General features: G+C 33.9%; 1 protein-coding gene across 9 annotated transcripts in view; it reads left to right on the forward strand.

The window, feature by feature from the left end:
- The window catches only part of LOC106469819 (ataxin-2-like protein), an 82086-nt gene that overhangs the window by 33299 nt on the left and 30318 nt on the right, over positions 1 to 18469 (forward strand). For 8 of the 9 annotated variants that reach the window (XM_022398381.1, XM_022398384.1, XM_022398379.1 and 5 more), the window contains 2 exons: positions 1294 to 1476; positions 8602 to 8924. In XM_022398381.1, coding sequence (XP_022254089.1) covers positions 1294 to 1476; positions 8602 to 8924 — 506 coding nt within the window. The remainder of the gene's footprint in view (positions 1 to 1293; positions 1477 to 8601; positions 8925 to 18469) is intronic. The other variant, XM_022398382.1, reaches the window with a different exon arrangement.

Genomic DNA, 18469 nt, shown 5'->3' on the forward strand with positions numbered 1-18469 from the left:
TATATATATATATATATATATATATATTACTATCCAATTATGTAGGTTATAATATCTAATTTTTCAATTGTTCACACACATGTACTTATATATCTAATGAAAACAACAATTACATATTGATTTTATCTTCTGAAATTAAAAGAGCATAATAAAACTGCATTTCCTTACTTTTGATGATTTCTTTTTTAAACATTTAGGCCAAAAAACCTGTAACATGGCACATAAAGGACAGACCGGAGTGGGAAGTGTGTTTGAAAATATTTGTCTGCTAAACTTGATACATTTAGGATTTGGTTATCTGGCCAAATATTAGGTTACCAACTTGTTTCACTATTGCTTCTTCAACCAGAGTCACATAGTCTGGGACAGTTTTTAAGAACTACAATAATTTGTGGACTGAAGTGTAAAATTGTTAATTAACATGATGAGCTTCTCCATATGCTAGGTTTTTGAATCGAACTAACCATTTCCAAAATCCAGAGCTTTATTGGAGGGCCAGCCTGCACCCTAAAGTTAATCAGAGCTGATAATCTAATGATGATTGTGTATACAGAATATTAACTATAAAAATTACAAATTTGTCATTCTATTTGTATACTGAAAGTTTCAGAACACAAGTTCAGAGTGGTAGACTGTTTAAAAATCTAGTCAGTGAATCATCATAAGTGGGTGTGGTATGTGTTATAAAAAAAAGGTTGCTTAAAGGACTGTTCATTGTTAGATTTTACTTCTCACTGATGATATGTGGTTGTTAAAGATGACAAATTAGCAGTTTTTTGTCAACCTGCAGACAAAACTATGATACAAACTACTTGTTGGAAATGGTAGAATGTAGGAGAGGTGTGTGGAAGTAGGACCCACATAGCAACCAAGATACATCTTTTATTAGACATAATCAATATTCACAAGCCTCGCTTGTGACATGAAGTAAGAACATCTATAGTTATGAACAGATATAGTTGTTCTTACTCACAAGGCCTTCATCCAGTTATGTAAAGTTAAGTGCTTCAAGTGAAACACTAACATAATAAAATCCAGCTATTAAAAACTGATTATTGGATGTTATATATTTGTTGTATTTATCGTAAGTTTATATTTCTCTTGAGTGAAAGTAACTTAACCTGTCATCATTCACATGTGCTTTGAGTGTCAGTTATGATGCTCAAATGAAGCTCTATTCTAATCTTATACATTGAACAAAAACAACCAGTTCCTATCAATGTTATAGATAGTTAATAATTTTTGAGGTAGTTGTAAATGTTAATTGTAATAAAGAGTTATTTTTTTATAAAGTGTGCCTTTAGAACCAAAAAATACAGAAGAGTATAAAAAACAAGAAGCAAAAGCAGTGAAGATAGCTCAGGAGATAGAAAACTCTCAGCAATATCTCTCAAGAATAGCTGTAGAAAATGGTGATGAAGAAGAAAAGTATAGTGCTGTGATACGACCATTAGAGAGTACACAAACTAGTTCCAAGTAAGCCATTTTGTCATCTTTTGAAATATAGAAACAACAAGTGTTATATGTTTAGTAATAAAAGCAGCATTAAGTTCTATTTCCTATAGATTGCTTTGACGTAAATGGTGAAGCATGAATTCAAATCAAATTGATCAGGGTTGCCCATGTTGTTTAAACACTTCTAGCCTTATTATTATTAATATTCTTGTCATTAGACATCATTATTAGGCCTATTATAATCTGCTTTCCATATATATTTCTTTGAAGTTTTTTAAGAATCGGAAGAGTGTATAATAATTTTTATAACTACCCTATATTTGCCATATTCATTGCCAATAATGTATTTTGCCAAATCCAGAGCTTATCAGGACACAACAAGCACAGTAGTAGTTGGAATACTGTTTAAGCCATTAGTTACAACAGTTTTTATGGTGTGAATGCTGTTTTTAAGCTGGTGAAACACAATTATAATTAATTTACTTGTCATAAGACATTAGTATTAGGCCTATTATGTTTTTAACACAGGATTCTTTATCTAGTTCCTTATGGACTTTCAAGAATTAGAGGAGTATATAATAATAGTATTCAAATCACACTATATTCACCATATTCACTCTTTTAGATGAGGTTAGATATTTCAATCAGTCAAGAACTGCTGTTGTAAAAATATGAATGGTTTAAATTTATTAAAAGGTTTTGAAAAAACAGCATTAAAGAATTTTGTTAAAAGATTATGGAAAATATTAATATAAAATCTTGATTTAATGAATTGTTTGTAATAACAAACAATTTATAGAAGAAGAAGATAAGTGAAGGCATGGGTGAAAAAAAAAGGCACATTGTGATATACTGAGGAAAGTGTCTAAGAATAAACAGTAATTGAAATTTTTGATCCAAAGGTCCAAACTTTAAAATATCTTCATGAAGAGAATGAAAACAAAATATCCCCTTGAGAGGAGGAAATTCTAGTTATTAAAGGCCCAGATTTTTCTCTTCAAAAGATTCCGAGCCTAAAATAACCACAGACAGGTTTCTTATTTCCACACCAGTAATCACACAAATTAGTCCTTTCCTGGTGATTTCATTCATTTGCTGATTTTCAATCACAAGGATTGTTTCCAGTTGATTTGAATAAATTCATTTAAAGGTGACTAATATGGTCAGATTAAATTTCTCTGGTGTTCTTGCCTTGCAAGTCATTGAATATCCTACTGATGTTAAAAAGTTTTTAAATTTGAATTTATATGGTTAAATTAAACCTAACCTATTGCTAATGTTCTTGGTGTAATTAATTCTTAATAGAAGATTAATTCCTTCAAAAGTATTTTTTGTTTGTGGTAATTCCAAAATAAAACCATATTGATGAGCTAAATGATTGTTTTTCTTTTGCTGTAGTCTTACAGCATAAATTGACCAACATTCACATGAGAAAATGGTCATGAGGAGAATTTAAGAAATGAAGAAATGTGCCTTTTTTTTCACCCCTGTGTGATGGATAATTCTTGTTTTCAAAAACATCACAAGTATGCTTTTCAAAGTGATGCAACTTTATTATGTGCTGTCATACAAGTAGTGAATTTCACTTTCTCCAAGTTTACTTACTGATACAAAGTTGTGTTGAATTATTCTGGCAGTCTGTTAAAGACTAAGAGTAGATATGTATAAAATTAGATTGATGAATAATTTCGTATTAAGTAAGAAAAAAGTTGTATAATATATAAAAGAGCAAAATTATTTCATTGCAAACCATTTTTTAGTAACTGTTTTATTAGCTTAAATTTAATTTCAAAAATATTGAAGATGAAAAATAAAAAGAGATTAAATTAAAAAAACAAAATTGTGGTGGTTGGAATAATCAGTTTAATTACTTCACTATAGCAATATATAGACAATAAATAAAAATGTCACTGGTAAGTATTATAGTTAATTGTAGAGGTATTTTTGACTGAAAACATTAATAAATAGTACTACATTATTAACAAAAATGAAAGGATGATAAGATTTTGATATATTTTTTCAAAATTTGAAGACATTCAGTACTAATTAAACTTGTTTGTTACAAATATCACAGGTAAATAATACCAAACAAATTTAAAAATTTGTTTACAAATAACAAAAAAAGCAAAATTAACATAAAATATCAATATTTGGCTCTACAAGTAAAAATAATCTGCTAAAATGAACAAACTTATCAAAACGAGTCTTTAGTAGCTGGTAGGTTATTTTCTATTCTTTATGACTTCCCTGCATCTGTTCCCTATAATGCTGATGATCTTTAGGACGACTTTCTAGGGAAGCACAGTCCATACCTGGATGAGGGCAGCTCTGAGCTCCTTGAGCATGACATGTGTGCCCCAGTGGCTTGCTGAAGCTCACTCCTGAGGCCCCTAGCTCTGCTGGTGCAATTTGTGAGGGCTACATTCTGCTGATATCAGTTATAAACTGCACCTGTAACTCTTCTGCTTCCCTGGCCTGGCCACCTGTAGCCTGTTATCTAAGCCACAATCTACAGACCACAGATTGTGACACTTTCATGACTTGTGCCATATCAGTCTGGGTGCAACCCTCCTGAACAGTGTGATGACTCTGTAAACTTCAGTTTCAGTTAATTGGTTTCTAACAGCTTGCAGACACTTTTCAAAAGTTAATGCCACCAAAAAATCCATAAACCTAGCATTATCTCAAGAACAAACATTTTTATAATCATTTATGATATACAACATTGTTTATTAACAAAAAGGGGACATAGGTAAACATTTCGGAATTCTATCAGATTCCATCTTTAGTATCAAAAGCAAAATAAAATGAATTTACATAAGTCTTTGGACATTGCTAAAGTACAAATGCTAAATTTAGCAATAATTAAACAAATAAAACAAAACAATAATCATCAGGAGAAACTACAGAAAGAAAACACAACAACAACAAAAAAGTAAAATCAATAATACGAACATATTAAAAAATGTATAATTTAAATGAAGACTGCATGTTGTTCAGTGTTGAAGAGTGCTGCTTGATGTGGAGGGTTTCTTTAATCAATAATTTCAGGTCGGTATTAGACTTGCAGAGGATAGAAAAATTTGATAGCATAGGTCTGTGTCCTGTTTCTTCACTATGTTGGCGTATAGAGGAAACACAGGGTTACTCAATTTTTTTTTTGCATTTTGATGGAAATTCCGATATGTTCATAGGCTTTGACTTTTAAATGGGAAGACACAAGTATATAGTAAGTTTAGTTACAGTTGGTATCTTAATTGGATTTGTGAGTTTCTTTGTTAAGAATGTGTTGGTAATGTTTTCTAGTAAGTGTTGTGGGTAACAGTTACATTTCAGGATATCATGTAAGAACGAAATTTCAGAGTGTGGATTAAGGTATGTGGAACACAGGCTGTAAGGTATGTTTTGTAAGCATATAACAAGGTTTCATTTATACGTAAACGGAATAAAGCTATCAAAGTGTGTAAGGAGACCAGTGGACATCTTTTTTTGGTAAATTGATGTGGAAAATCCATTAGCATTACGGTTAATGAGCATGTCTAAAAAAGCTAAATTATTATCATTCTCAACCTCACATGTAATAGTAGGATGTTGTGAGTTAAGGTATTCTAAAATTTTTGAGCATTGTTATTAAAAAAGAATAGAAGTGTCATTTACATATCTTCTATACAGAACAGGCCGAAAGTCAACTGGGCAGGTGCCAAGCCATTTCTGTTCGTAATAAGAGAGAAATGCATTAGCTAAAGTTGGACCCAGTGGAGACTGTAAGGCCTCCTATATTGGCAAAACCAAATGCCATTTAAAAGTCAGAGCCTATGAACATATGGGAATTTCCATCAAAATGCAAAAAAAAATAATTGAGTAACCCCTGTGTTTCCTCTATACGCCAATATAGTGAAGAAACAGGACATAGACCTATGCTATCAAATTTCTCTATCCTCTGCAAGTCTAATACTGACCTGGAATTATTGATTAAAGAAACCCTCCACATCAAACAGCACTCTTCAACACTGAACAACATGCAGTCTTCATTTAAATTATACATTTTTTAATATGTTTGTATTACTGATTTTACTTTTTTTGTTGTTGTTGTGTTTTCTTTCTGTAGTTTCTCCTGTAGTTTTATTTGTTTAATTATCGTTAAATATAGCATTTGTACTTTAGCAATGTCCAAAGACTTATGTAAATTCATTTTATTTTGCTTTTGATACAGAAAATGGAATCTGATAGAATTCTGAAATGTTTACCTGTGTCCCCTTTTTGTTAATAAACAATGTTGTATATCATAAGTGTTGTAATCTTGTTTATTATCAAACTTTGTTTTCCTTCGAACACATCAATTGCTAATTTTCTTAATCAATCTAAGCAAACTTTGCAGAATTTGAGTCATTTCTCACAAAAGCCTATTACATAAGAAATCATTGGTGCATAAACTTGGACAGCCTAGAAAGGAATAGTATAATCTCAACAATAAGCATGCTAATTTGATAAAAAAAATTAACCTAAAAATATATGAATTTAACTCTCTCAACACTGGCTCGGTCAATTGGAATGACTATGTGACTTCTTTGTACTCGATTAAAGTCTTTATAGATTTAATACTTCTAACTTTCAATATACTATGCATGTCTTTCCAAAATTTGGCAGTCTTTCAGTCATATTACGTCTTTCACATACAAAAAATAATATTTTGTAGTGAAGTATTTTTAATAAAATAAAGATTTGTCCATTACGATATTGAGTATTTGTTTTGAATAGTCCATATGCAAAGTAATTTTCATGTTAAAACTAAAAATACTTTTCCTCATTTCATAAATCTCAAATTTCTTTTGTGTAATTCCTAAAATCTCCTAAATGCATTTCAAACGTTTTTTCAGTGAAACTTTATAGTTAATCTGATATTTTCTCTACCCTATCTCAAAATGGGATCAGTCAATTCGACCAACCTCGTAACCACCCCAAAAAAAATCGAAATAAACATAAATTACCCCTTTTTTCTTTCTAGAATGACTTCAGATTGTAACATGAAACTACATTTGTTTATCCCAAGTAACTCTAAGTTCGTAACAGTATACATCTATTTATAATAGATTTTATTGTTTTACTGCCCTTTGAACTGTGTCTAACTATTATCCGTGCCATTAAAAGTTGTAAATAACTCAGGGATCGTGCAGCTTTAGTTATCGAATTACTTTACCCACAAGCTGCTCACATGCGTGCGTCGTGAACCATTTGAATTATATTATTATTACTATATTTTACCTAATCTAGTCTTAAATAACTTAAAAAGATCTGTATTTTTAGATTTTAGTTACTTTTATAATAAAAAATAAAGAATAAATATGAAAAACAAGAAATGAAGTACTTAACCAATATTCTTTTTTCTTGCTGTCAGGTTTTGAAGAGAATTAACCCTAATTTTTATGCTATAGATAGTAATGCACTTATAATTCTTATTTAATTAAATAATGCACCAAAGAATATAGACTAATAATATGCAAAAAGTAGACAAATTAATTTACCTCTCAAATATTTCATGGCTTTCTAACTATGCAACAAGAGCTGTTACAAATTCATCCAAGCTTGTCGTTAACTTTCCCACTGGAACAAATCTTGTACTGTGAGTGAAATTGACAGAATATAAGGTTATACAATGTGTCATCTGATAGATGAAAACCTTGACTTTTTTTTGGTTATAGGTAAAATATAATGAAATGTGAGAGAGAAATATCAACGAATTGTGAAAGAGAAGATGTGACAAGTGGGTGTGGCAGGAGTGGGCTGATTTTCTATTTGATAGCTCTGTAACCAAACAAAATTGAAGACTATAAATATTATGGTTTGTTTGAGCAATAACGAATTTATAGAGTATTTTACTTTTAATTTCATACTTTTTCGAGTGGTGGTGGATAAAGTAGGGATGATGACATGCTAAAAGAAAATGTGTCATGTGGGTCACACTAGTGGAAATTAAAGATTTTTTTAAATATTACCTTAGAATTAAGAACTTAAAATTTGTACACTATTAAAATGTGAATTATTATCTAAGATTTTATGCTATTCTAATTGATAAAACATAAAAAAAAGTAATTTAATATAATTTTGAATCTAAGACACTAAAACCTTGTGTCATGCGAAGTCAAGGGTACCTGGAGTGATAGGGTTAAATCTCATTATCCTTTAATTTTTTAAAGTAATGTATTATTAACACACAGTGTAAGTATCCAATTTAGTCAAAATTATCATAAATATTTATATACATCGATCTCTTCAAGTTTAAAATCTCATAGGTTATACTGGTGATTATATGATTATATTTACTTGAGAGAGAATGATTAATCCTTAGTTTTCTAACAAGTATACATGAAAATTGATTGCAACCTTAAAACAAATATTTGTTAACTGACTTTTTGTTTGCTGGGCATTTGAAACCATGTTGAAAAGTATGTTATATTGGGTAATTACCTGATAAACTGCTTAATACACTATTATATTGAATGTGTTGTTGAAACATTTATGAAAAACTTCAAACATTTGACATTAGTTTTGTATTTAAACTTTCTTCAAAATGTTTAATTAATAATCAGTCTATTAAGTTTTTTACATTTTGCAGAGAGGATATGCATTAAAGTTAAAAACCTTCTTTCAGTAACTCTGTATACTCAAGTTGTCGTTAAATAATAACCTATCCTTATGAAGAATTATCTTTAATGACAAGAACTTTGTAGGAACATAGATAAATAGCAGTTGAGGGAAGTATATTGGAGAAATGTATTTACTGATGACATTTTTAGCTACCCACAAAACTAAAGAAAGGTTTTATCAACATTAATAGTTGTAAAAGTTTGACATAAGGGCACAGGTCAAAGAAACAGTTTTAATAGGAATTATTTCTACGGTTGTTTTTACTGTGTATGTTACTTAACCCTCTGTATAAGTAACTATTTGTCTTTAAGGTAACCAAACTTAAATATAATTATATGTATCTCAACTATGCTTCAATATAAAATTGTCTGGAAGTTCTCTAACATATAAAACATCTTCCCAAGTGTTCTCTTAACTAGTATCTGAATTGGTTAACATGAATGTTTCAACTCATATACTTGTATTTTCTACAATTGTAAAGATAAATGATAAATTTCACAGTCAATACATTCTTCCCCAAAGAAGAAGGAGTGGCCCAGGAAATAAACAAGTACGAAATGTAATTCCACCATCTTCACTGTATTCTTCGAAGATATCACAGCATACTGTTTCTCCAGCATATTCCCAATGTCACAAGTCCACAGCTTCCATGTCAAGTCCCATATCTAACTCTGTGACAACATCATCTCCAATTTATGTATCTTCTAAACCCCCTCTACCTCCTCAGGCTTCTGTTACTCCAACTCAGCGGCAACCTCTGAATCCTTGTCAACCACAGAATACTGCTAATTATCAGGAATCTAAGGAAAAAAGAGTAAATGGTGGTAAAGTATCACAGTTTAATGAGTTGTTTTATCTGATTACTTCTAACTCTACTGACATCACTTTGATTCTTTTAGCCATTTGAAAATAAGTATTTATTCCGATACAGTACTTACCTCCTCTCACAAAATTAACTATTCCCGTATGGTGCTGCTCTCTATATGTGAACGTGAACTTTTTCTTTATGCATGCGACAAGCCTTCTGCTTCCACTATTGGAATTGTAATATTCCAACATGTCTCTCATGCAAATCATTATGTGTCACTTCTCCGGTAATAAGAGAATGACATGCTCATGTGACACATGTGGCTCCCTCTATATTCATCTACCAAACTATCACTTCTCGTTTGGCAACACTTGTGTCTGTATGTGCTTCTTGTTTGTTTAACGAATGACTTAACTTTCCTCATTAAGTGTTTTTTTTAATTTATTGTATTTTCATTCAGACAGTTTATATCAGTTAGTTCCAGTTGCAGTTTTTAAATGCACTGCTCAGTTTTGGTGTACTCTTCACAATGAATTTCGGACCTTTGTCCACATACCTTGCCACAGTTCCTCCCAAACAGGCAGAGCCTGTTCAGACTGATGAGGTTTTGGATTGTCTATTTCTGCTTTATGATTTTACTGTACCTTACCATCATTTTTGAATTTTGTTTCCCAAATATGTGATATTTTATCCCTTTCTCCTGTTTCTAATGAACAAACATCCTTCCTTACTTCATGACCAGTCCTCCAACCTCTTTTTTTGGTTTTTCCTCCCTCACCTGATAATTGGGTTCATGCTGATCAATTTGCTTTGCAATTAAGCAATGAGATTAGCATGCCTCACACCCCATGGGCTTCAGAGCAGTTTGTGCTTTCACACCATCGTGCCAACTGTCCTTTTTTGGACCAACTGTTGTTAGGTTCCATATTGCCTGCTTGGGGATGGCTCCCGAATCACCTGTCAGTCTAACATATGTCCAGTTTATGGTATCTTTGTTCTCTAGACCGCCTTTCTGAGGCTCTTCACAGAAATCCTGAGGGGTTTTCTGGGGATACCTTTTCCCTTCTTTCCTTCACACTAGCTCATTCGTCGTCTTTGGCTCTGGCATTGTGTTCGTGGTTTCTCTGTTGTTGGGACTTTCTAGGTCGTAATGTGATTTTGGCTCATGTCCATTTACCATTGATATATCTTGGGATTTACTTATGGCTCCATTTCTGCGGTGATACATTTTTGACATGATTCCTGAAATGCTAGAGCCACGGGTTGCATCGGTCAAACGACAATCTACCCATATCCGTATTGTTGCATGTTTGTCTTAGTCAGAACTCCAGTTACCGTTTCCTGTCCTTCCCCTTCCCAACCCTTACCTATCCCTTTGTGAGGTGCTTCTCAATTTTTTTCAGTGATGCACCTAATGTCACCAACGGTACTGGTGACTATCCTGTGGGTTCTGGTCTGGTAGGAGCTAGGCATGCCAATTTCTTTATATAGCTGATGTTCCTTCATTGATGATCAATGGGTTCTTCAAGTTTTATTCATGATCCCCTTCCTTTCCCCACCTCTTGTGTCTCCGTTCTAGTTTCCTTCCCTCCTCCTCAGTAACCCATGACCATTCAGCATCTGTCGGAAGCAGTTTGGGAATTGCTATCTCAGCAGGGCATCGAACCTGTTCTCCATCCTTCAACAGGTTTTCATTCTAGACTTTTTCTTGTTCCCAAGAAAACCAATAACTGGAGGCCTGTCATAGATTTATCTCATCTCAACTGCTTCGTTCACCTGCCCCGGTTTACCATAGAGGCTTTTTTCACCCTGATGTGGGCATTTTCTCTGGGGTTGTGGATGACCAAAATGGATGTCACCAACACTTATCTCCATATACCTATATTGCCTCAGTCTCATCTTTATCTTTGGTTTGTCTATCTCAGGGTTGTTTTTTCAATTTCGAGCACTACCATTCAATCTTGCTTCGGCCCCTTATGTTTTCTGTTGGGTGGTTGGAGCATTTACTCAACATCTTTGTGTTCTGGGGTTGAGTTTTTACTATTACATGGATGACTGGCTTCCTCTGGTTCATTCTGAAATTGGTTGTCAGCCAGCCATATTCGGCAGCTCCTTTTAGTGGCTGCTCGAGTGGGCTGGTTAATCAAATTAAAGAAGTCCTTCCCCAGATCTACTCAATATCTCGTCCATTTGGAAGACCTTTTCAACATTCGTATCAGTCAGGCCCAGCCTTCTCCTGTAAGACTTTATTCTATGGAATTGTTAGTTTACCATGCTCATGAGGTTCTATTTCTTTTGGTGATGTTTTCTTCAGTGACATCACTGGTCCCTCTTGGTTGTGCCCATATGAGATCCCTTCAGTGGGCTCTTCATGATCATTGGAACCTTGCGGAGGTTCCTCTTTCTACTTCCATTATTGAGACCCTGTGAGACGATCTGGTTTGGTGGTTGGACAAGGCACATACTTCAGCAGGCGTGCCACTTCCTCCACTGCATCTGAATCTACATTTTTCATGAACACATCCATGCAGGGCTGGGGTGCATGGGTCAACCACCAGGAAGCTTCAGGCCTTTGGTCTGTGGACGAAAATGCTTTGCATATCAATGTTCTCGAACTTCTAGCTGTACCTTGGGTGTTTAGTCACTTTCTTCTTCTTGTCTAACATTGTCTGATGATGGTTCATTCAGACAATTCTACAGTTGTGGCTCATATCAATCACAAAGGGGGCACCCAGTCGAAAGATCTATGTTTTCGACATTGGATTTCTTATACTTGGCCCACATGCAAAACATACATCTCATTTCGTGTCATGTACCAGGTGCTTTCAGTCTTATTGTGGATTGTCTTTACTACCCCGACCTGATATATCCAACAGAGTGTTCCATAGATCCTCTTGTTTTCAGGGAGCTTTGAACTCAGTGGGGTTCTCCCCATGTGGATGCCTTTGCTACAAGTCTCAATAACACGTTACCTCTCTTTTGGTTGCCGGTCCATCAGGCTCTGGCAGTCAGTGCCTTCAGCCAAGATTGATCCCACAAATATCTTTATGTTTATCCTCCTATCAGATTACTTCATTGGGTGATCTCTCTCATCCATATCACTTCTTGTTGGGTCCTTTTGATTGCTCTTTACTGGCCAGCTCAACCATGGTTTCCATGGTTATGGCACCTGCTACTCTCCCTTCTTTTACTTCTTCCATCATCCCCCCTACCTTCTTCATTAACCTCAGTCACTGGTCCTACATTCTGCATCTTCACGCCTGGATTGGCTTATTCCTCCCAGAAGAAGGTAACTGGTGTCTTCTCATCAGATTAGACACCTCACCTATCCCTCACTTCTTGTCTTCATCATCCATTGGAGGAGATTCTACAATCAGGCATGTGAACCAAGCCCAATACGTTTGTTCCAATTATCTACATCATATCGTGGTTTCTTCTTTGTCAGGTTTTTGTCATCCACCTGTGGCCGTTCTTCAGACTTTAGTGTGTCTCTGACTGATAAGATTTTATTCATACTTTCTTTCCTTTTCAGGAGCCTTGTTTCTCATTCGTCATCATATGGATCCCTCTCTGTGATGAGTGGTGCCTGACCAGATATTCTTTACTTTGAAATTCGCACTGTACAAACATGTTGATTTGCGCTTTATATTCCATGGCTTTCCAGTGAAAATGGGTTTTTCTCGGGGTACTCCCGTTTTCCCCCACAGCAAAATTTTCCTCATGCTTTGGATCCTTAGATCCCAGTCCTGAAAGGACCATCACAGGTTTAATGTAACTGTAAATGTGACTCTTTAGTTATCTGTCTAAATAATAGACATTACCCTAACCTGCTAGCCAACAATCTGAATTTAGTTTAATCTTAGTATCCTAGACAATAACAGACGTACTCGTTCTACATCTCCCTGCTCTGCTCTACAACTACCCAATGCCACGTGGTCATCCAATGCCCATGGGCAGGAGAACGAAAGAAAGAAAACATCGACAGTCAGCATACAGCTCAGCGAAGCTCTCCGTCTTTCTTTTCTTCTCCATGTCTCCTCGCAGCTCTTCCCTCAGCTTGTGAGCACCTCACTTTGAAAACTATCAGTTAAAACCTCTACTCTTGTAAACGTTGAGCCCATGAAAGTCTCAGCCACTTATTCCTAATTATGAAGCGGGGTGAAAAGAAATAAAAGTTTCTGACCACCCCTGGTTATATTTCATTCCCCAAATATACTTCTAACCTAAATTCCTATTATGCCTATTGAATTGAATACTTCATAAACTTGCACATCCCAGACCATACCACCTATAGACTGCATGGGTAAAGCAGAATGGGATAGCTGCCCATCCCTGCCATGCCTATAGTGAATAACTCGGTATGGTCTGCTTTTCAGAATAGGGTTTCGTGGTCACCCATTGCACTGTCTCAGATGATGATGTACTTCTGCCTTTTCACACTCCTTTCTTCTAGTGGATTATGGGAGTACTTACCACTTTCTAGTTCCAAGCCGCTGGGATGGTCGACTGTGGAGGCACCCTCATGAATGGGTTCCACACAAAGATGGCTAGAACCATTCAGTGCAGAATAGGACGGTGGTGTTCTGCAGGTGAAGATGACATACTGTCCTCATCTTTGAGATATACAATTACAAAGGAGTGATATGTCAAAATACATTGATTGGGAGCCCTTATCCTAATCCCATGCCAATGTCGATACCCTGCAGCTAGGTTTTGGATTTTGAGTAGAACTGATCAACATAACTCTTCACACATGTTTCAGGTTGTCTATCTTCCTCCCTTGATTTCCTCCGTCTGTGTTGTGGGTCACATAAGTGGTATATGGGATAGTTACAGTTCTGTCTATTGGCTCTCCCTCATCCTGTCTCAGTTCAGGGATGTTATTGCTTTTTGGACAGTTCTGGTAAGTTTCAAGATTGAGGGAGTTGATTGCATGCTATAGACATCCTTTCAATACTGGATGTCAGGTTCCCGGATCGTTAGCTCAGTGCTAATACTCATGCCATACCTGGGAGACGGTGTGATTCTAAATCCCATGGTCTCTTGGGTTTAAGGTGAAGACGGTATGATCCTCATCCTACCCCCTCACGGATGTTGGTTCCAAGCTGCATGGGTTTTGGATTTAGTTGACTTACCGATTGCAGTACGTCATGCCCTAACCACTCTACACCTGAGGCTACATCCATTGTCTTACCCACTTTTCTATTCATGGGGTTGAGTTATATTTATTTTATATGGTTAGGTTCACAATACTGACACAGTTCTCTTCCACTTAGATGTGCTCTTCTCCTTTTCTGCCCTTCTCCACATTTAACAGAGGGGCGAAGAGTAAACCTGGTTCAGAAGTGGTGCAGTTCCTCTCATTTGATCTTCTAATCTGACTCTCTCATTTGTGGGGTACTTCTATAATTCTCTCACACTGATCCCTCCTCCTATTAAATGTGGGATTCTAGCTAATTTTGTAAGGGGAAGTAAGTACCATATTGGAAGTTAAAATTTTCCTATACCGAAAATGTATTTCTGATAGGCACTTACTTCCTCTCACCCTTCCTCCCCACTTTCCTCTGGTGCTTAAGTCTTGCACCAAACTTTGAAGTGATAGTCATGTCATGCTCTTTTTGATGGAGAAGTGATTCAAGATGATTTGCATGAGAGACATATTACAATATCAATAGGGGGAACGGAAGGCTTGTGACATGTCTAAAGAAAAAGTTTACATATGAAGGACAGCACTATATGGGAATAGCTAATTTTGTGAGAAGAGGTAAGTACCTATCAGAAATACATTTTCAGTATAGGAAAATTATAACTTTTGTATTTTTGTCAAAATTAGGTATTCTAAAGCAAGTTAAAAGCATTGTAATTTGTACATAAACAGTCCTTATTTTTGTCTGAAATAAGTATAACCTTAAACAGAAAATTGGAGGTTAACTAATAATGAATATTAATTTTAATTTTTAATTGTTTTAATTAATGAATATTGATTTTTACATCATTGGAATCAAGAAAATTATATTTAACTATATTGTAAAAATGTGTTAATATTTCATAAGTTTTAGAAGTATATTACATTTTAATCTGTGATTTCTATGTATGTTGTTTGTTATACATTTCTCAATGTTTACCTTAGTTTTACCCTGTTTCTCTTAATTCTTATATTAATCAGTGTTTCTGCTCATTTAACCAGTTGCATATTATTCTAGTGATAAAATATCAAATACAATTGATAGATTTCTGTTATCACTCTAAAAATTATATTAAATGTTCTATAGTTGTAATTGTGTACCTTTACATGAAGTTAGTGCTGATTTAATCTTTCAGACAGATATTAATATATACTATTAAATTTTTGTTCATTTTGGCATAACATCATTTATGAGAAATATGAGCTGTTTTAGGTAATAATTTTTAATAAAATTCAGAAGACTTCTGATTCATTTACTATTATTATTTTGCCAGCCAGAGATTATAGTAGGTAGATTGAAATACTTGCTGCATTAGGCCATCTGTTTAAACTTGGACTTTCACATATTCATTTTATTAATTATTTGTTTGATAACATTGTAGATGTCTAAATTGTGCCTAAATGTGATTTTGTGTCAAAGTAGGAGTGGAATAAAGAAATATTTCATAGTAAAGTTTCCATACTAAGAATGAGCAATTTTTTCAAACCTTAATTTAATGCTTATTTATATATATATCATTCAGTACCAATTGTGTGAACATATTGCATCTTATTAAATAGCCCACCCTTCTCCAGTGGCTAAGTAGTATGTCTGAAGGCTTATACTACTAAAAACACTGGAAGCCCAATGTGTAGCTTTATGTTTGACGATAAACAAACAAATATATCGAATAATATTTTGTTTTATGTCTGTTGTTATACTAAAGTTTAAAGAAGTGATCAAATAAATTGTGGGAAATCAGTCATTCTCTATGTAAAATATCTAATTAGTGGGATTAATTTGAATATTGGTGATAGGTTTATTTAAATTTTGTGTGTGTGTGACATATAGATTTTTAAGGAACTTATAACTTACAAATTTATGGACTCACAAACAATTTGGTGCAGAAAATAGTTTAGAAAAATGTGGTTAAAAAGCCTTTGGGTCTTATGATCCAGTCAATAATTCTAGAGTTAATAAAAATTGCCAATTGTTTTTGTTTTAAATAAAAAATGATAAAAATAGCAATTAATAAGATTCATTTTTGTTTTGATAAAAATAGCAATAAATAAAATTCATTTTTGTTTTTAACCTTCTTTAAACAAAAAAAAAATACTGAACCTCTAGTGGCCTAGTTGTTAGCTTACTGGACTGTGGATCTGAGGTTCTTTTGTTTGGACCCTGTTACAACCAAAATAAAAAACATGCTCTGTACTTTGGAGTTGTTGGTACATAATAAGAGTTATGGTGGGTGGTGTTGACTAGCTGCCTTCCCTCTAGTCTATGACTTCAAAATTTGGGACGGGCAGTGCAGATAGCCTTTGAATAGCTTTGCATAAAGTTCAACAAACAAAAACATCTTTAAAAGCATTTTTGTTTCTTTTAGATAGACAACATTATTACATTTTAACCCATGAAATGTCAAAAAAATAATTGTAACTTTTATTTTCACAATCTAATCACATCAGAATCTGGTCACAATACATTAAAACCATTAGTTTTACTCCGTAATAATAGTAGTAATAACCAGCATGACACTGTATTGACTGCTCAGTGAGAAAATTCAATTTATTGGCTAAAAAAATTAGGAAATTAAAAAAAATGATTCTTATGTTTGTTTTACCCTGATTTTTACTGATTTAGCAATAGTTTGTGGTAAAGGAAAGGAAATATCGTATATAATGTACAATGTTTCTGAAAAAAACTGTAGATATACATTTCAGAAGTTCTATAGGTTATGCAAATGCAATCTCTGTGATGGACAAGTATTTTTATTCTTATCATGAGCATCACCTGGTATTCCAACATCAGTTCACAGACATATTGTGAATACAAATAATTTTGTTATACATCTGATTATTTGTGTACAACAGACTTGTACATTTTACTAAAAGCTTGCCACATTTTGTGTAGTACACATAATAAATCAGAATTATAGTCAACATTTCTCTTCTAATACATGGTTAGTCCAATGAACCTATTCCCTTGCACATTTAGTTAAAATGACTTACAATGAAAACAGTTTTATATTACATATAAGGGGTGTGTTTCTTAGTAAAAATGATTAAAATGCTCCTATTTTCAGGAAGTACTGTAAAGTACAGGTTTTAAGCAGGAGTTACAATTGCATTATTTGTACATGCACATTTTAGTGATATTATGAAACAAATCTTGGTATAAAGATTAAATACATCCAGAGCCATTCTGTTTTCTTGGTTAAGCAGAAGCAAGAAATTCTACATTCAAGACTGGATATTGAAATCGTATTCCTAATTTTTGGTTTTTTGATGAAGAATGAGAGAAATGAGCTGAATTTTACCATCGTTGTCCACACTACATCTTTGTAGTTGTTTTGTATAGAAGAATCAAGCAATAAGCATAATGATTATATTTTTAGCTCTATTTCCTACTTAGGTTTATAATATTAAGTAAAAGTAATTTTACACCTGAGTAAAACGTATCTGGGAAATAGGAAACAGAAATGTGACTGTTAAAGCAAGTGTAATGTTTGATTTTGATATTTTAAAAGCAAATAACTAAAGTGTATGTAAAAAAAAAGATTAAACCTGTATACTTTGATGATTGTACTGATTTGTTGATGGCAAGAGATACTCAGTTAGATGGAGATAGGAAAAACTCTTCTTCTGACATTTGACAGACAAGCACTCTAAAAGTAATAGCTAGGAAAGTTTAGCTTTTTTTAAATCTGGTTTTGTGAAGCTATATTAATTCAAGTTATCAACTAGTTTTGAAGCACAAAATAGAATCTGCTTTTCAAATATTAGATTCTGAATAGGATCAGCCACTTGATATTCAATGCAATATTTTCTTAAGAGAAAAAAAAAGTATACACACAGCATGGTCACAAGTAAATAGATACCACCTTTTCAGAAAAAATGAAATTTTTCAGTCATATTCACATGAATTGATATATTTATAATTTAATTAATATCTAGTAGATCTTCCTTTCGCTTCATGGAGTTCGTTGATCCTTTGGGGCATTGTGAGAATCATCTCATCAGTTTTAGATTGTGGAATTTTCACCCACTCTTGCTTAAAAACTTGGAGTAGATCGCTCTTTGAAGTTGGTTTTTTGGTTGTTTCCTGACTTGCTGTTCGAGTATGGCCCAGAGGTTTTTGATGGGGTTCATGTCAGGAGATTGGCTCAGCCAGGGCAACTTCTGGATACCATTTTCTTCCTGCCACTTTTGGGTGTTTCTAGCAGTGTGACACGGTGCTCCATCTTCCTGGAACAACTTTGTGTTCTTGTTCACGAAACCCGAGGAATAAAGTGCCAAGCGTCCTTCTTCCAATATTTGACATATTTCACAAAATTTATGTCACCGACGCACTCCACTAAGCTCGATCTCCCACCAACCCAAACAGCTCCCCAAAC

Source organism: Limulus polyphemus, unplaced genomic scaffold, assembly GCF_000517525.1.
Source record: "Limulus polyphemus unplaced genomic scaffold, Limulus_polyphemus-2.1.2 Scaffold3671, whole genome shotgun sequence".
NCBI lineage: Eukaryota > Metazoa > Arthropoda > Merostomata > Xiphosura > Limulidae > Limulus > Limulus polyphemus.